The sequence below is a fragment of the Simochromis diagramma genome, unplaced genomic scaffold (assembly GCF_900408965.1).
Source record: "Simochromis diagramma unplaced genomic scaffold, fSimDia1.1 OVJJ01000131.1, whole genome shotgun sequence".
Lineage (NCBI taxonomy): Eukaryota > Metazoa > Chordata > Actinopteri > Cichliformes > Cichlidae > Simochromis > Simochromis diagramma.
Genome location: NW_024387200.1, coordinates 1,211,805 through 1,231,401, shown reverse-complemented (window position 1 = coordinate 1,231,401; position 19,597 = coordinate 1,211,805). Strand labels below are relative to the sequence as shown.

Here is a 19,597-nt window from a genome sequence, read left to right as displayed (position 1 = left end):
TATGTGGCACAGTGTTACTGCCACGTACTGGAAAGAAACGGGTATAAAGAGTAATAAAAGTGTAATCTGAGTATTATCTTCTATCCTTGTCACACCGAGCCTTTACCCGAGGAAAACCTTTTGTGCTTAAAATGATGTCATTGACACCCAAAACAACCTGTCCGGTATTTAGATTGTTTCAAATATTTATTTATTTATCTGGGTAGATTGTCTTCATTTTGAATGATTAATGTTTTTTAATGTTAAATGAAAACAAAAACAAAGAATCGATTGATTATTGTAAGTGCACTTTACCCTTCAGGTGAATGATTCCCCCTTTTTCAGCTCATTCCACATTTTTAACTTAACATTCAGCAATTATTTCATTTCAGCTCAAAACATCTATCAGCATTCAAACTGCAGTTTCTTCAGAAAGTGCATTTTCTAGTTTTTTCACTTTCTTTCCTTCTTTCTTTCCTGCGACACTAGATGTCAGTGTTGAGGTAAAAATGAGCTGCTGATGCCTCGTCTAGTAAAGCAGAGGTTTACAGGCTGTTATTATGGAAACACGGAAACACAACCTAACATTTATATCCCATCTGTGGAGTAGCTTCTGCGAATAAAAGTTATGTAACTGTGTATATGATGTCAAATGGCTCATTTTAGAAGACAGATCCAGGATGCTGACAAAGAAACCACTGAATTTGGAAGTTTGTTTTAAATCATTGCGGTCGGGAAAATAAATTATCTTTCGCTCACTATTTAGCGTAAAAAGGACATTTTTCTTTAGTATATCTAATTTTTCGTGCCAGACAGACCATTTGTGAAGTTGTATTAATATTTGTGCTCAAAATGATAACAGAAAAAGGCTCTTGTTCAGGCTGGGAGAGGGTGAAGAACACTTTAAAATGTTTATGCAAAATTGAAATACTTGGGCTATTTTTTTTAATCTTCATTGTTTCAGCCAAACGTTAAGATTCATGACGTTAAAAATAATTAAAATATAGATTTAAGAATATTAGTTTAACATGAAATGAAACATAACAATAAGAACTGCCCTTATGATTCTATATAATCATATAATTACGATTAGAATGAAAAGCACATTCAGGATTTCAGTGTGGTCTTTATTCTAAGGATAACGGATCCATATAACGGACTTCATTTCCTTCGTCTGCGCTGCTGCCCTCGTCGAAGATCGTCTATTGAAACAACGCCTCAGTTACCAGCAGGAAAAAGACACCGAGAGACTGACCATAAGACAGACTCGGTGCTCCACTTTTTTAATAATAGCTCCGGTTATTAAAATAAGTTCATTATTAGGATACTAAATATTAATAGTCAGAAATGTAAAAAATTAAAAGCGATGTTTACATAGGCAGGTTTGAAAGGTAAGAAAAATATGGTTATTTTAAGAGCATTGGGAACAGTCTGTGCGTTGTGTGAACTTGATGTTTCTCCATTTCTGTAAATGCTAACTTTAACTCATCATTGTCCTTTTCTTTCTTTCTTATTTTTCTTGTTGTAAAATACATTTCTATATAATACTATATATATATATATAAGAAGTGGACACATCTGGTCAGAAAAATCAAATAAAGGTCACATTTCTGCACATTATTCGTCTCCACTTTTATTAATTCAATTCTTGTAACAAAGTTGAAGATTCATTATTACCATTACAACAATTAATAATATTTGTTTGATGTACTATCTACAATTTTATCTTTGCATTTCTATAAAGGACTTTTAAACAGTTATCAAAGCCTCTCAGCGCGGCTAATGTAACTCGATATAGGCTTGTCCAGCTCCACTCTTTCTCTGTTACATAGATAGGCATAGCTTTGATTGTTCAAATTGCACTTGTTGGACCTCAAAATGGTCCAAAGGAAAGAAAAACAGCAACAACACATCCCCCCCTTCTTCAATTTCAATGTCTATGTTTCTACATGTGAAACACTGAATTAAAGCCTCTGACAATCAACCCTATAATATATTATATATCAGTCTTTTAAGTCTATATTTTGTCTCCAGCTTTTAGCAGTTTCTGTCACTCGGTCCCTTTTGCTTAAAACTCAAAGGCAAACTTCTCTGTTCAAACCCTGACCTAGCCCAGTCATCCTAGGATTGTTCCCCACTTATTTCACTTATTATTTTGTTTATTGATAACATTATTATTATGGTAATTTCGCTGTGCTTTTCATTTTAGTCATGTTGTTTATGTGGGTTTTGTCTTTTGTTCTTGTGTTTTTGGGGGGACTTGGGATCTTAATACGTTTACCTGCTTTACTACCTACTCTACGTTTACTAGAAAACACTTTTTGTAAACTCTTGTTTATAAATAAAAAAATGTTTGACATTATTTTCAATGCTATGAAATTTCTTAGATATTATTTCAAATTCTTTTGAAAATGTGTATTATTCTTGCTTTGCTCCTTAGTGAATAAGCTACCCCGCTGCACAACAATAGTAAAAGAAAACAAACACAAATTATTTATTTATTTATTTAATTTTTTATTATTTATTTTTTTATTTTGCTTTATTTAGCCTAAAAAATCAAAAAGAAAGTGAAGTTTTTCTTTTCTCCACACTACGTGGTCTTGGGAAATTTCCTCAGAGTGAGAGCTCACCCTGTTTCCGGCGCTTTGTGCTGCCCATATGTCAAAGTCTTTGTGCTTTTCAAGACAGAGAGGCGACAGAAGGGAAAAAAACAGCTGGATCCAACAACCATCCAGCTAGCGTTACCACTAGCAGCAACCAGCTCCTTAAACCGGCTAACCCCCCTCGGCTGCCTGACTTCCGAAAGGTACCGTGTCTGAAAACTGTCCGTTAACCGAGAGCTAACGGCTCCTTATTCCGACCGCCTTATCTTTTACCTGAGCTTTCTCTTTGACCCAATTTTCCAACTGCCAGCCTGGCTAGCCTGCTAGCTTCCACATTAGCTTCTTTAGATGCTGATTAGCTAGCTAGCTTAACTGATTAGCCTCCTGCTGCTTGAGCAGGTATCCGAGGATTAAACAAGCTGTCAGCAAGTATCATAGGAGCACACTCGCCTCCCATCCTTTGTTGTCATTTATAAAGCAGAAAGCATAGGGCTCTGTTGGCCTCTTTAAGTCTGCTTCATACTAACTGTCCTTTTAAATAAAGTCAAATATTTCTCGTATTTTACTTTTATCTGCTTTTAAAGTGTTGCCATACTACATGTACAGTACTTTTAGTCATTTAAAGTACGCAAGTAGTGCTTTCTGATTGGTTTAAATCTTGTCTAGTGCGAAGACAATCTTATTTTCTGAGATGTTGAAATCTGCAGATCTTTGATAAATTTACTCAGTTTTTACTGGAAAAAAATAACTGTTATCTATCAGACTGCTTCCAACTAATATTAAGGCCAGAATAGGTAAAGTAACCACCTGTCAAATCAAACATGCGAGGCTACTTGAAAGCAGCTTTTATTTCTCTGGTGCAAACACTGGTTGAGGAGCTGAATGGCTCCTGTAACCACAGCAGTCCCAGGGGAGCACTGGTTGAAAACTGGCACATAAAGCCAATGAGGGTTCTAAGTGCAGAAGCCTCACTTACCGACTGTTTCTGCTGGTGACAGGCAGACAATCAGAAGAAAGTTAACTTAAAAGTGGAGGATTTTAAGCAGCTTGTTTGAGTGAGAGAAGATGAACTGGATGCCCTGATAAGGATAAATAATGAACTGTGAATGATGCCAAGTCCAAGAATAAAAATAGGGGTGCTAATATTAGCTGTTCCTCTTTAATTGGGTAATCTATCATCTATTTTCTATTTTCTACTGCTCATTGTCTCCCCGGGTAGTGTCCATTTAGTCAGTTGTGTCATGGGAGTTATTGTTATATGCTGTGGCTATCATTGCAGTTTCTTTTGTCAGTGTGGGTTTTCTACTGTATGGACATGGATATTATGATTGTAATCCATGTTTTGAATGTCGTTCTGTATGCTGTCATGTAAATTTAACTTGGTGAGCTCTGAAGAAACTCCAGGTCTCGATTCTGTCTGATTTACAGCTTTATCTTGCAACCTGTGTTTGGCAGGGCTCAGCTGACAGTGGCGCTTGAACCCAACTAACCTCACGAGGAGTTCAGGGTTTTAGAGGTGCTGTGTGCATTCCCTGCTCCCAGTGGTCGTTAGATCACTGCTTCCATTTCTATTTTTACACCAGTTCAACAAACAAGTCAGAACATGTAAATAAGGGAGACTTTGAGATGATGGAAGGTGGATTTTAGTTTCACTGATTTCCATGGGAAATGCGAAGTAGCATGCAGTAAATTTCTAATTACACTTTGAGGAAAGAATAAACTCCCATCCTTGTTTCTTGTCTTTCCTCCAAAACAACGCTTCATCTCTGATTATTTTTGTGTCTTGCTGTCTGGAAGGATTTGGACTCGTCAGCTGTTCACATAAACAGAGTGAGCACACGTTGTCCTCCTTCCTTTTCTTTTCTTTTCTTTAAAAGTTCTATGTTATTTTTGATGTCGGGTTTCGAAGCCTAAACTGTTGTTATCAAGGATATGCAGGCTCGACTCTTTCTCAAAGCTGCAATCAGAGGGTTTTTTATTTTGACCCGTTGACTCCCACGCAGTCTGAAAACAGCTCCAGTCTTACACGGACGCACCAGTTTGTTGCTTTCTGAACATCTTGGACTTCCATGACTGGACGTTTGTTCTTCTCAAAACATAAAGAAATCTCTAAGCGTAGTCTTAATGTGTGGTCAGAAAAACAGACACATTTCTATTATTGCCTGGAAAATGACCATATGAATTTTAAATTACTTCTTGCTTTATTTTTCTCTGAAAGCAGTGTACAAGGAAAAAAATGTTAGTAATCAAAGATGAGAAAGTTAGGTGGTAGAGTAGGGGTTAAAGCTTCTTTAAGGCGAGGTATGGCACAGCGGCACACAGTAACTTATTATATATGTGAGAAAATTGACGATTTTTCAGTTTGGTTCTAAATGTAGATAGCTGTAAGTGATCTCACATCAACAGGCACCATGATCCCGAAAGAATGGGCCAAAGAAATGAAATGTTCCCTCAGAACATCTGGATCTTATTGTAGGTACACCACCTGATGACGTGAGAGGTCTCACAGTCTGACTCCACTGTAGCCATGGTGTTATTTTAGGTTCTTGTGATCCTCTCATGACTAATACTTCCATCACTGATTAAGCTGCAGATTTCTTGCAAATAATGGGGCTAACGTGCAATCAGTTTTTTTCATTTTCATTTTTTATTTCTAATTTGTGTGTATAGATATTTTTTAACATCAGCACAAATTTAGTCTTAAGAAATCTTGCCGCTTTTTTTGACAGTCACCTTTGTAACAATTTGGGATTTATTGTAGCTGTTTTGAAGCCTCTTTCTAAATGTGCATACATTTCATCGGTCTTGTGTGTGTAAAATTCCACCTATAGCCAAATAAGATGTTAAATAAACAAACACAAAAAATGTTGACTTTGTTTGAGAATGAGGTAAAGAAAAATAGCTACCCGTCCCACTTGCAAGTAATAAAGCACTGAACAAATGGCACGCTGCTTCAGATGAGAAGGATGAAGCTAGAAATCTACTGTGCTGCTTTAAATCATATTTGTCCAGTTCCAGTTTCTTTATGTAAACTTGGAGGTTTTTTTCCTCTCATACAAAAGATGGAGTCATGAGTTCTATAGGGTTTCATGTAGTGCAGAGAGCAATGCAGTTATACATGGATACATTTCTATTACTATACAGATAATACCTGATTTTCTTTAACTATTAAGTCAGGGGAAAAATCAATTACTGAAGCTACAGGCATGTCTTGGAGACATAGAGGGCAGTGTGACTTGTAATTTTCACTCTATTTGGCCCTAAGAAATTCAGAAAGCCTGTGTCTAACCTGATACTCTGGGTGGTATTATTGTGTCCTCCTGTTGTAATGTGAGTCATTTTTGACCATGCGTATGTTCTTTAAATTGCATACTGAAATCGTATATAGCACTGTCATCATTCCTCTATTGCTAAATATTATCAGCTAAATAAAACAGTCTTTTTTTTACTTTAAAATTATTCTTAAAACTTTACTTTTTAAGAACATCTATATGAGGTTCAGGTGAACATGAACCATGGGATATAAAGGGGCAGGAACTCAATAATAAGCCAAGGAACATTTCAAGAAGTGTATTTATCTCCATCTTTACAATAAAGAGAGATACACCCACTCCCATTCAGCTGAAACTGAACCTCAACAGTATCCATGTGCCACACAACATGGCAACATTGACTTTCTATTGCTGTTTGGCTATTTGTGTGAAGGAGCGGGCCACTGGGTGTTTAGTGAAATCTCCTCCTCTGTATAATGTGTCTATCTTTTGATGTCTCATCTTTTCTTCAGCACATCTTATTTTCAATTCTAAGAAGTATATTTTTCACTTTTTGGCAGTTTTTGGTAGTTATTATGTAAGTGGGAAACCTAGAATTAAAATGGCCTCAAGTGTTATTATAAAAATATGCTACTAGTGTCATGGTCCTGAGTCCATGAATCAGTGATTTTGTGTTTGGTGTATTTATTGTTGTTATTATTATTATTATTATTATTGGGATGGTTTGTGTTTTGGGGTTTTGGATACTGGGTTTCTGGGTTGGTGCTCCCTCTGTTGGTCCCTGGTGTTAGTGTCCTCTGTCTCATCAGGATAAACAGGTCCAGCTGTGTCTCCCACCTGTGTGTGATTTCCCAGTGTCCCTCTGTGTATTTATAGTGTGTGTCTGCCTCTGTTCCTCGTTGTGTCTCTGCATTACTCTGTGAATCCTCTGCGTGCTCTCTCTGCTGTCCTCCCTTTGTGTTCATGTTTGCTATTCTATGGTTTAGTTTCTCCCAGTTTAGTTTATCCTTAGTTCTGTTTTGCCATCCCCCACTTTGTGTTCTGTATTCTTAATAAACCACCCTCACATCTTAGTAAGTGCTGCATTCGAGTCCTCCTTTCCACTCATCACACGGCTGCTGCCCCAGTCGTGACAAATAGAGCTTTAAAGTAATTTACTAAATACCGAAAACTAGTCTGTGTGAGTTTGGTATCTATGAAGAGCTTTCAAAGCCAGTTTCATCTTTGATCTGATCGTTGTTATGAGCTCTGAACTCAAAAAAGAAATGTAAACACGATCTGATTTTAGCCATAACCATGTTACTCCCTGGTTACTTAGTCCTACCAGCTGGAATAGAACAGGAAATGACACAGAAAACACTGACGGTTACAGCATTGGTGAGCAATATTTTATTTATTTTTTTACAAACCATACCAGCTTCATGGTCAGAGCTTGTTCTCTATCTGGCTGGATTTTCAAAGAAAGAGAATGGCACTGATGAATGACAGGAGCTGATGACGTGTCTTCTCTTTCCTTGCAGGATCTTAACTAGAAACAGTGCTGATGTGATTGTTGAGTTTTTCTGTGCTGTCATGTAAATGGAATCTGTTCAATATGTGTTTTCACATTCTCTCTCCCTCTGACAAAATAAGTAATTTGGAAACATCCCTGTGGGCTCTGGAGACTTTTATAGAGTTAGTATGTAAATTGATTAATGAACAAAAGTAATAGTTGGAAACCTCATTAGCCATCTTGGGCCTCAGTCACACCAGCCTAGAGACCAGTTGACAACCCTATGACCAGTTCCAGAGTGGTTGCTAAAAGTTGCTGTGAAAACTATACTTGACCCAATCAGCCACATTCATGCAGGCCCAATGATTAGTCAGTGATCCCCTGGTAACCACAAGTTGTGAGTGGTTACTGGAGGTTTCATGTAGTCATCAGGTGATATTTATGGGCTCAAATTGTGGTCATAAATATTTTGTACTCGTAATTCAGGATTTGTATGTGTAAAAAGAATTTGTGTGTGTGCAAAAAGTACAAATTTTGACCCTACTTTTCTTCCTTTCATCTGATTGGCCAATGTCATGTCAATCACAAATTTAACTATCCAATCAGAGAACAGATGGGTTTGGCTGTTTGAGGGGTGCTTTATGGAGCTTCAGGTCCTTGAAGGGAATAAATGCCCTTTTACATGCCAGCCCAGCGTTTTCCTTCATCACCACGAAGGCAAACAGTCTGTGGTGGTCCCAGTTTGGTGATTTTTGTGCCACAGGTTTACGTGCTTAATACAGGGACTTCCACAGCCTTTTCAACGTATTTTTTTTTTTACGTCTGCATGCAAGTCCAACTTTTGTTTTGAATGCGAATAGTCTCATTTGCAGTTTGTCTCACACTTTACAAAGCAATGAATGAAGGCATGCAGCTTACATGTGTTTATCATCCCTGAAATTGTCATGTGGTTATCCTCTACCTATGATGTTAAGGGGACAGAAAAATGTTGGAAATTTTAGGCATTTTAAAAATGAATTCCTATGTACTCAGAGGCCATGTAAAGCAGAAAAGTTTCCTAATGCGGGAGTAAAATTTTGCATAGCTTCATTAGATAACCTAAAGTTATTGTACAAAAAAATAGTGAAAACTTTCAGATTTGACAGATTTTTTTTTCTGTTTCTTGTTTCAGAGTTTGGCTTTTGTTGCCAGGGAGCTTCTTGCTCTTGTGTTTGTTGAGGTTGCGTGCTCATGGTACAAGTCACGCTGCTCTGTGATTAGTCCTGATTATCCTGCTGTGTGTTGCCTTTGATCACAACTGCTCAGTCAGATTGTGCAGTTGACAGTTAGGGCTTTAGACAGTTTTAAATGTGCGGCATTACCCAGTAGAAGAGGATTTGATTTGCTTCAAATAATCCCTTTTAGCCCTTTCTTGGTGGGTGAAAGAGAAAATTCTCCTTAAAATAGAAGTGACTTTGTTATTTGTTCTGTGACTTTGTTCCCGGTGCAGAAATTTGTCATATCAGTTAGAAAAAGATCATCAAAAAGCACTTTAACGCACATTTTCAGCCAAACTGTTTCCTGCAGCTACTTCCTGTGTTTTATCCCCGCTGATCATATCACTGCAGCAGTAATTCCCAGAGGTTTTTTTTTTTTTTTTCATTTTCATGATTTAAATGCTGCTAAATAAAAAAGCTAGGCAAAGAAAGTTGTGGCTTTTATTGTCCTGATTTGTATAAAATGCAACCCCCCCCCCCCCCCCCCCTCCGCCCGCCAAAAAAGATAAGCGTGAGGAATAATTACCAGTCAAACCCAAGTCTACTTTTTTTTTTTCTTTACAAATTATTCCCATAAATTTGAAAACTGGACTTTTTTAATTGGCTCAGCTAAACCAAAAACAACAAGTCAAACATTCATCAAACACAGAAACACAAAACTGTCTATTGACTTTGAATGTTGATGCTGATGAGCACAGGGAAACCATTAGTGACATCCTGTTGCTTTGTTAGTGCTTTTAGTCACACATTGACATCTTGCCTTTTTGTCTGCAGCTGGTTGTGAGGCTGATGATGCGGTGTGAAGATGGAGGCTCCTGAATACCTCGACCTGGATGAGATCGACTTCTCTGATGATTCAGTGGTCAGTATGATATGACAAGCTGCCCACAGGGGCGCAACTACCAGCTGCATCTTCATCACCAGTAAAGTTTGATGGGGTTGTACGCAGCTAACAGAATATAAAGCAGTTCAGTCTTTGCGTATCTCTGGAGCTCAAGAAGATGATAGTCACTACCACCCTTCAGTTTACACACAGCTATGTAAATAATGCTAACTTTGCAATAAGCATATTTATGGTTGCTCAGTGCTTAAAAAAAGATTATTATTTTGATCAATGATTAGCATGACTGTTGATTCACTTAAAATCATCCGCATTTGGTGAACTTCATAAAAAATGTGTGCTTTTGCAGGAACTTAAAAAAACAACACTTTAAATGAAAGGCAAATAGATTAAAAAATGTTGGCAGTGCTGGAGTTCTACAGTAGAGAGTTAAGTTACATGCACACTGGAAGCAATTTGCAGGGACGTGGCATTGAGAGACTGTAAAAAGTGAATGATATTTGGCAACTTCAAACAGCTGTGGGTGAAATGACTAATGACAACATGAAATGGGCAAGAAAACAACAAATTTTCAGGTGAGCAACTCAAGAGACTACCAGTGAGAGTGTTAATTGACATATGATGTGCTAGTAAATACATTAGAGGTTCACTTGGGCCTGGATTGTCCACAGATAACCAGACCATGTCTGTGCAGATGGTGCCAGCAGCAGACTCAGGCAGTAACCTCAGATAAAAAGTGATGAAGAGCTGAAGCTGATAACCAACTGACACACCACAGAAAACAGATCAGGTTAAAGTCAGAGATGCTGAGACAAAGCCAGCTGCAGACAGCTGTTAGTGATCATTGCACAGGTTCCACAGGATGTAGGCTTTTAGGGTAGTGGCAAAGGCATGGATCAGGGATGCACTTTCCTCTAAGTTACAGTATAAATCAGCCATACACACTAACCCTAAGGCTAAGTGGCAGGACCTGTTTTATCTATCTGATAAATAGGAAAATAAAATAAATTAGCCAGCCCATAGCATTGTATCAATTTTGGATGGGTGGGATGATACAGGTGGCCTTGACTGTAGCATCGTGCAGTCAAGGCCACCTTGATTGCACGAGGTGGCTTCGAACTGCTCTCAGTTCTTGGTCGCATTTAGTCAGCGCATTTCTTTATTCCGTTAACTTTCATGACGGAAAGATTTGGACAGATTTTCTTGGCTTTGGGTCTGTGTAGGAAGGAGTTTGAAATTACACAGCTGTAACTGCTTCAAGTTACAATCTGTCAGTACTTAAAGTAATTGGCTAATATCTAAATATAACTTCCTTGCACAGCTGCTGGACTGCTGCGTACAATTTTCTGTCTTTTTTTTTTTTATCTTTCCTCATCCTCTTACAGTATTCTGTCACGTCTCTGAAGAGCATCCCTGAGCTGTCCAGGAGAAGCGATGGTCAGGCAGAGGAGAGGCAAGGTAACTTAACAATAATATAATTACAGTTTGGCTTGAAACAGTTTAGATCAGATCTCTGATCATCCTGTCCTCCTGCAGCTCCAGCCATCAATTGGAGCCGCAGTGTGTCCTCCCACAGCGGCGGGGGAATCAAACCCACAGGGATTGCTGAGGTTCACAGTAAGTTCCGGCCGGTGAAGAGGGTCTCACCTCTTAAGCACCAACCAGAAACCACTGACGCAGAGACCGATGGTAAAGTCCAAGGTCAGGGGCTGGTTCTGGGGGAGCCAGTTGAGAGTAGTAAGGATGACCCTGACAAACAGACTAATGCCTCCTCTGACGGGCAGGGAGGAAAGGCTAAGAGCCTGGGCAGCAGTGTTGGTGTTGTTGGAGGGAGCAACAACCCCCAGGCTTTGTTTGGGGAACTGGAGCACTATGATCTGGACATGGATGAGATCCTGGATGTGCCTTATATCAAGTCCACTCAGCAGATGTCCACGCTGCCCCGTGTTCCCCACGACAAGCGGTCAGTGACTGGGAGCAACATAGGTGGAGGCACACTGGAGAGGAATCGGGGAGGAGGGCTGAAGAACTCCACTTTAACCCACAATGAGCCTCTGAGCCTGGGCAGCAGTAGTAGCTCACAAACTCAGGTGAGTCAGCCAGCATCTTTTATGCTTCATATTTCTGTTTGTATTTACAGTGCCTCTGTCCAAACCTAAACATATACATAAACAAATAAATATAGCTACTACTTTTGAAATGTGGGTTACAGTTGCTCCTGTACAGTAACATTAACAGATATAGACTAGACTATTCAACAATACAGTATGTTAAGATAAAAGGAATAGCACAATATATACACAAATCACCAAATAATAAATATCTGGGGTTGACAGATGTGAATATAAATAAATATCAAGAAAATTGACAGCAACAGTACTGAGTAAGAAAAGAGTGTGTGCAAAAAGATGTAACTATTGCAGTGTTTACAATGTGTTAGATGGAGGAGTTGTACAGGGAGATGGCCACAGGCAGGATTGATTTCCTGTGTTGTTCAGTGGCGCTTTTAGGTAATCTCAGTCTCTCACTGAACGTGCTCCTGTGGCTAGCCAGCATGTCATGGAGTGGGTGGGAGGTATTGTCCAACATTGTCTTTATCTTGGACAAAATTCACTTCCCGACACCACTTTAAGAGAGTCAAGCTCCATACCCACAACATTACTGGCCTTGTGGATCAGTTTATTGAGTCTGTTGGCATCAGCAATGCTCAACCTGCTGCCCCAGCATGCAACAGCATAGAGGATTGCTCTGGCCACAGCAGACTCATAGAAAATCTTGAGCATTGCCCGACAGATGTTGAAGGACCTCAGCTGCCTCAGAAAATAGAGACGACACTGGCCCTTCCTGTAAAGTGCAGTGGTGTTTTTAACCCAGTCCAGTTTATTGTCTATGTGTACTCCAAGGTATCTATAGTCAATGTCACAATGTCCACGCTGACCCCGTGGATTTCCTGGTCTTTCCTGGTCCACAATCAAATCCTTGGTCTTTGCCACGTTGAGCTGCAGATGATTCTGCTCGCACCACGTGACAAAGGAGTCAACCACAGCCCGGTCTCTGACTCATCACCCCTGCTGATCCAACCACCACAGAGTCATCAGAAAACTTCTGAAGATGGCAGGTCTCTGTGCAGTGGCTGAAGTCTGTGGTGTAGAGGGTGAAGAGGAAGGGGGAGAGGACAGTCCCTTGTGGTGACCCCTGTGTTGCTAATTACCATCACAATGTGGAAGACACACTTACTGTGGTCTTCCTGACAGGTAATCAACGGGACACAGAGAAGCATCCACCTGCATCGTTGTTAGCTTATCACCCAGGAGAGTCAGCCTGGTGGTGCATTCAATGCACCACCAGGCTGTCTTTTGAAGTCAAAAAACACGACCCTCACAGTGCTCTCCTGCTGGCCCAGATGGGTGTAGACACGATTGAGCAGGTAGATGATGGCGTCCTCGGTTCCGAGTCGGGGCTGGTAAGCCAATTGAAGGGGATCCTGATGTGGTCTGACTATGGGTTGGAGCTGGTCCAGGATGAGTCTTTCCAGGGTCTTCATGATATGGGAGGTCAGTGCCACAGGCCTGTAATCCTGGGGGCCACTGGGATGTGGCATCTTTGGTACAGGGACGAGGCATGATGTCTTCCACCGCACTGGGACCCTCTGCAGACTCCAATATAACTGTGACTGTAATTTTCTCACTTAAACTAAAAGCTCACTTGGTGTTTTCTGCAGTATTGCGTTCTGTCACCAGTGAAGTGGTCTGACCTGAGGAAGTCCAAATCAATGGATCCAGACCTCCACCACCTCCACCGATCCCCAGGTGGAGGAGGAGGTTACCAGCCAGAGATGTCTTCTGGCCTCCTTAGCTGCTCATCCTCTCTCTCTTCTTTCTCTGATGCAGGTATTAAATAAATGTACTGTCCTCTGTTCTGTCCTTCTGTGCTAACATATATATATACACATATAAAGACATGACATGATTTTCAGACAAACTGCTGTCTGCACGGGTCTATCCAGACTCTCAGAGCCAGAGACCAAGTGTGGACCCTCCAGGGGGCCCGGGACTAATTTTCCCTCTGCCAGGGGGCAGCGTGAGCAGGCAGGACAGCTCCAAATCCTGGGCTCCTGCATCAGGAGGAGTGGGAGGTGGGTCAAGGGGGTTTGGAGGGAGTGGTGGAGCAGGAGGGGAAGTAGACGAGGAATCCAAGAAGAACCAGAACATCATTAACATCGTTAGAGAAGGACAGATCTCATTGCTGGTGCGTATTTCATCATATTTTGTCATCCTTCTCCTCATCACCCCGTCGTCCTTTACACTTCACAACCTCTGTGTTTTCTCCTCTTTGTCCTCCTTGTGCAGCCTCACCTGGCAGCTGATAATCTGGAGCTGATCAGAGACGAGGATGGAAACAACCTGCTCCACATCTCGGCCTCTCAGGGCCACGCCGACTGTCTGCAGCATCTCACATCTTTGATGGGGGAGGATTGTCTCAATGAGCGCAACAACCAGCAGCTCACCCCCGCTGGTCTGGGGGTCAAGGTGAACTTCAGTGTTAGACTGGGTGTATGTCTCCAAAGTAACATGTTTGTATTCAAGTGCTGGCAGAGATTCTGCTTTAATGACATTGAGAAGACAACTTTGAATTACATCAAGCCAGAGTACTGGCACCCCACTTTGTGGTGTGTTCAGGGTCACCCAGCAGTGTTGGCATTCAGCGGTGTCATCATGCATGTTACACACATTAACTGCAGTATCTTGTTTGTCAGATAAAGTCCAACAAAAGTGTAAGAAATGTGTTTATGCAGCTTCAGCCTTATTTTAGCTATGTATCTACCCTGCTTGATGTGAATGTAATGTGCCTGTATACCCTTTAAGTCTTCAAATTCCCACTGTTCATACCTGCAGGTCAAAATATTAGTCCTCCTGAAAGTAGAAAAAAACATCTGTAAGCTAACAAGGGTATGCAGACATTTGATTGGTTACTGACAGCTGGTCAGTGAGGTCATACTGTAATAATAAGATGGAGGTTTTTGATAAAATTAGGTAAACATTTACTCCAGCTCTATTGGCAGCCGCAGGATGTTAGAAAGAAAGAAGTTAAATGCCGCAAATATGAGCAGGTCCCGCTTTGGCAGCCCTGTAGTGGAAACTAGGCTCTTGATTGGCTGCCAGAAGGGAAGTGTGTTATCTGGAGAAAAGCTCTGCAGCTGTTTGCTGATTCCTGATTGGTTGTTATTAACAAGACTGTTGTTTATACACTTAGATTAACAGGATGACAGATTTCCAGCCACCTGGTCCATGCTGAAGTATGTTAAATGAATGTAGTCGTATTACTCACGTTGCAGGGGCATAAATCTTTTCACTGACTCATTGTGGGAACTTGGCTACTTTTTAGGCCACATATCAGTAGTACATAACAGTTTGGATCTAAAGACACAAATAAGTTCATAGCAATGGTTCCTCTCTGGAAAATATCACAAGAGTCATGTTGTGACATTTTAGGAAGCTGTCTTTTCTCACTGTAACATTCTATAAGAAATAAATTGTGCCAGCCCTGTTCTTACTCCTGGAAAAACTCAGCTTATTTTAGGTGAAGTTGTTGCCCGCATGAAGAACATTCGGTAGCTTTTTTTCAAAGAAGCTGGCTGGCTAAATACTGATCTGGTCACATTGCAGTTTGGACATGCACCGGCTGATATGGCTCGAAGTGATTGAAACATGCGTGCGTGTTTGTTGTAGAATGGTCATCTGGAGTGCGTGAGGTGGATGGTAAGTGAGACAGAAGCCATTGCCGAGCTGAGCTGCACCAGAGAACATCCCAGTTTGATCCACTACGCGGCCCGATATGGACAGGTAATACACACACGTGCACATAAACACACACATGCAGGTGATGAGAGCAGTCGATTTTATTTTTTCCACATTACGCATTGAGTGTTTTCATTCCCTACAAGTCAGTAGGTGGATATATCGGTAATTTATAATTTGCTTGTGACATCTGTGATTTCCAAGTGTGTGGCACAGCTGTCAATAAACAAATCAGATTGTTTGTCTGTTTACTTAGCGTAAGTTTAATTTATGTGTTATTTTTAAGTTATCTTTTATTATTACCATTAGGAAAATTCATTCACTTTATTTAACCCATCCTATGAAATAGGAGTAGCGTAAAGCCGCTGTGCAAGGGACGACCATCTTAATAACTTAACCTGGCATGTTTTTGCTGTTGATATTCTAGTGTAAAAGCTAAAATGAAATGCTTCAATCACATGAACTGTTAAACTTTATTATGAGAATTTATTGCTGCTTTTAACTATCATTAACAAATAATGACACATTATCATGGTTAGTCTCATTTCACTGATCCAATAAGACGATGAACATTTAGTTATATTGTTTTACTGGATATGCCATCTCTCCCTTCAGGAGAAGGTGTTGCTGTGGTTGCTTCAGTTCATGCAGGAACAGGCTATCTCTCTGGATGAAGTCGATCAGAACGGAAACACTGCAGTCCACATAGCAGCTCAGTATGGTCACCTCAGCTGTATACAGGTAACCTGATGTTTAAGTCTGTGATATAGCTTCAAGATTTACATCACTGGATGTTTTGCTCCCATAAATATACAGCAGGTTCTGCTGTTAGTCCGCCTGCTGTCAGAATCTGTGTGGACTGAATGACTTGAGCTCTAACCTCGACCTGCGGCAGGTGGAGAGTTGGTCATATTGTTTATTGTCTCAGAGCAGCTAATGCTTTGTCTTTATTCATCTGTTTCTCTGGTAATGTGTCATTCACGAGGTTTTTAAAAAGTTCTACTATCTTGAACCTTTTTTCCTGTTCCTAAATATTGTTTCTTTGCTCTGAGATTTATCACTTTATCACCATCCATCACGCTTCTGTAGAGTAAAAGGTTAAATGCTCGCTGCAACATTCTGGTTAGTTCCTTTTTCTCTTACTTAACCTGACACAACACTGATTTATTACAAGTGTTAGGTTTTACACTTTTTGCTAATTTTCCTACAATAGAGGCTGAGGGGTATTTTCTCTGTAGGTGGCACACCCTGCTGAAGGAAGGGCGGATATTATTAGTCTTGTCTGCTTCCTGCTGGCTAGCCCAGGCTGACAATCAAAATACTGATAACTAATGATATAGTTTAAATGAGAGAGCTGCTTCTCTGAAACGTCTGAAACTTGAGGGCTAGAGCTCAGAACTGTGAAAGGCTTGTGTTTGTTTATCCAGACTCTGGTGGAGTACGGCTCCAATGTGACATTCCAGAACCAGCAGGGGGAGCGGCCTTCCCAGAGTGCCGAGCGGCAGGGACACACCACTTGCGCCCGCTACCTGGTTGTAGTGGAAACCTGCATGTCGCTGGCCTCGCAGGTTGTTAAGCTCACCAAGCAGCTCAATGAGTAAGTTGATGTGTTTTTGCATAGTTTAGAATTGTAGTATTATCATCCTGTTATCTGAGTCTCAAATATGTCATAACCCCAAAATGTTCAGCTTATCACATTATGAGATGAGAACATCATCACCACTGGTGGTCATTAATAATAATTCTTTGGAAAAGATCCAGCCGTCCATTTTTTTTTAAACTTCTTATTCACTTCAGGGTTGCTGGAAACTATCCAGGGCCATTTTTAAAAATGGCGGTTTGGATTTTTCTCTCATGACTCATCATTGACTGGTTAATCGGTGGCATGCTGCCTGTCGACGTCACATTTTCACATAGACTCAGCTCACATCGAACCCCAGCTGAGCTAAAAAAGTACCTGATACCAGGTACTGCTATCTAATGGAAAAGCCTAAAAACCGAGCTGAGTCAAGCTGAGCCAAGATGAGTGGGTACTAGTAGAAAAGAGCTATTTGTGTCTTTGTGGGATATCTTTTATTAATTATTTGCATCATGAAATCTGTTTGTGTAATTGTTTTGAAACAGACAGCATTCAGACTTCAGTGTTCTTGGAAAAACACAGGAGCTGTCTCAGTGTTAGATCTGTCATATGTGTTGCATGTTTGTCATGTAGACAGGCGTCAGAGAGAATGGCCTTACAGAAACAGCTGCAGAGACTGATGGAGCCCAACAAGGCAGAGGGGACACCGTCCAGATCACCCAGGTAACAGGCACACACACACACACACACGCTCGGTGTGTAAAAGCCATACAGATGAAAGTTAATCATATAATAAAAGAAGATGTGGAAGCTAAGATCTGCTTAATGAGTCAGAGCTGGTAAAGTGACAAAGCAGCAGCTTTCTCAGTAGAGCTTGGTGAGGGACCACAATAACTTGAAAAACATAGACATGTGCCTTAGGTCATGCCAAACAAACAGAAATCGTTGCTAATGATTCCAACAGATCTAGCAGGTAACAGCTGAGCAACACACTGCTTAAATAAAAAGGCTGTGTTTTACTGTTGAGTGGTGTGTATGTACTAGGGCTGTGAATAAGTAGTTGACTAAGCAGTTTAACACTGCTTTCATCGCTAACCAAAGGTAGAAATACTAAAGCGTTAAAATATGAACATGGAGCATGATCTCTGTCTCCCTGTCTGCGCTGCAGCTCCCATCAACCCTCTGTGGAGGCGTGGCAAGAGATGATGTTGACTGCTGAGGGGACTCCTGGTGACGGTCACTGGTTGGTTCGTCAGGGAGGGGTGGGTCCAGACTCCGTGCTGCGGCAGCTCCTGGGGAAGGACATGTCGGAGACACTCTGTCCTAGAGAGAGACTGCCTCCTGCAGGTGGTATGAGCAGAGAAGGCCCTGGGGCTCCTGGGGGCCGCAGAATTGGGCTGGTGGAGAGGAGAGAGCTCAAACTAGCAAGACTCAAACAGATCATGCAGCGTTCCTTAAGCGAATCCGATTCAGATGGTTATCCACCAGAAGAGGGCAAGAATCAGGGAGCTCCACCCTCAAACACACTACGACCTGATAGGCCATCCCACTTGCCAATCACAGAGGAGGAGCCGGTGTCAAACCACCTCCAACTAATGATGAAAAAGCACCTCCCCTCATCATCATCATCTTCCACAGTTGAGAGGAAGCTGGCATTTTCTCTCAGTGGATCAAAGTCAGTAGATAGCATTGGCTACAACCCGTCCCCCACCTCCAGTGACCCTGAAGCCACAGATGGCAAAACCCCAGACGTTCCAGGGGACCAGGATGCCACCAATGGCCAGAAAGTCGCAACCAGCCCCAAGAGTGCCCTGAAGTCTCCCTCATCTCGCAGGAAGACATCCCAGAACCTCAAACTGAGGGTTACATTCGATGAGCAGGTGCACAAGAGCTCCAGTCAGGAGGCAGAGCCAACAAAAGTGCATCAAGGGAAGGAGAGGACTCCAACTGGAAGTTCTGAAAGCAAGCGGCCTTTCGGGACGTTCCGCTCCATCATGGAGACACTGAGCGGAAACTCAAACCATAATAACAACAACAGTGGTGGTCAGTCGGGTTCTGCGGTTAAAGTGTCCACCATGCAGAACTCCTCTGGCAGGAAGTCGGAGAGTAAAAGCAGCCCAGGAGGCGGAGCCAAGGGCAAGAGCAAAACCAGTAACGTTTAACCAGCTAGTTCCTACTGAAGGGCAGAAAGCGCATAATGAACAGAAAGCAATCAAGAGCAAACAGCACGAGGCAGAACATGAGAAACGTAAATTAATTTACATAATTTGTGTGAGACATTACAGAAAACTGACCACAAATAGTGACACGGGACATAAAAATGCTTCTTGATAGGCAGACCTTACATGTTTCAGTGGTAATGTCTTAAGACAGGGGTGTCGAACTCCAGGCCTTGAGGGCCGGTGTCCTGCAGGTTTTAGATCTCACCCTGGGTCAGCACACCTTGAATCAAATGATTAGTTCATTACCAGGCCTGTGGAGAACTTCAAGACATGTTGAGGAGGTCATTTAGACATTTAAATCAGCTGTGTTGGATCAAGGACACATCTAAAACTTGCAGGACACCGGCCCTCGAGGCCTGGAGTTTGACACCTGTCCCTGAAAAGCCTTCAGTTGATCCCAAGTGATCACCACGCAACAGTAAGAGGATTAAGGGGACTAAAGAGAGAGAGCATATTTCTCCCAAATTGGCTCAACTTCATGGGCTCCCTGTTAAATCCAGAATGTATTTTTTAAATCTTCATCCTTACATAGAAAGTCCAGAATGATCAGGTGCC

At 41.4% G+C, this 19,597-nt stretch overlaps 1 protein-coding gene across 3 annotated transcripts; it reads left to right on the top strand.

The window, feature by feature from the left end:
• The first annotated feature begins 2,610 nt into the window (after positions 1-2,610).
• Positions 2,611-19,293, top strand: LOC120745781 (synuclein, alpha interacting protein). 3 transcript variants are annotated; one of them, XM_040050930.1, is made up of 12 exons: positions 2,611-2,785; positions 9,377-9,464; positions 10,829-10,901; positions 10,980-11,533; positions 13,165-13,333; positions 13,450-13,691; positions 13,793-13,972; positions 15,173-15,286; positions 15,857-15,982; positions 16,669-16,838; positions 17,454-17,543; positions 17,989-19,293. In XM_040050930.1, exons 2-12 carry the CDS (start codon positions 9,408-9,410, stop codon positions 18,980-18,982), a joined length of 2,769 nt encoding a protein of 922 aa, XP_039906864.1. In that variant the 5' UTR covers positions 2,611-2,785; positions 9,377-9,407; the 3' UTR covers positions 18,983-19,293. The 3 variants fall into 3 exon arrangements, with proteins under 3 accessions (XP_039906864.1, XP_039906862.1, XP_039906865.1); XM_040050928.1 differs by having other exon boundaries at positions 2,612-2,785; positions 13,420-13,691; XM_040050931.1 differs by lacking the exons at positions 2,611-2,785; positions 9,377-9,464; positions 10,829-10,901; positions 10,980-11,533 and having other exon boundaries at positions 12,253-13,333; positions 13,420-13,691.
• Positions 19,294-19,597: the final 304 nt, after the last annotated feature.

Excerpts from the sequence above, each read along its gene's own strand:
- LOC120745781 (XM_040050928.1), top strand. The coding sequence starts at position 9,408 with ATGGAGGCTCCTGAATACCTCGACCTGGATGAGATCGACTTCTCTGAT. Across the intron at positions 9,465-10,828 it reads ACTTCTCTGATGATTCAGTG|TATTCTGTCACGTCTCTGAA; the intron begins GTCAGTATGATA and ends ATCCTCTTACAG. Across the intron at positions 15,287-15,856 it reads ACGCGGCCCGATATGGACAG|GAGAAGGTGTTGCTGTGGTT; the intron begins GTAATACACACA and ends CTCTCCCTTCAG.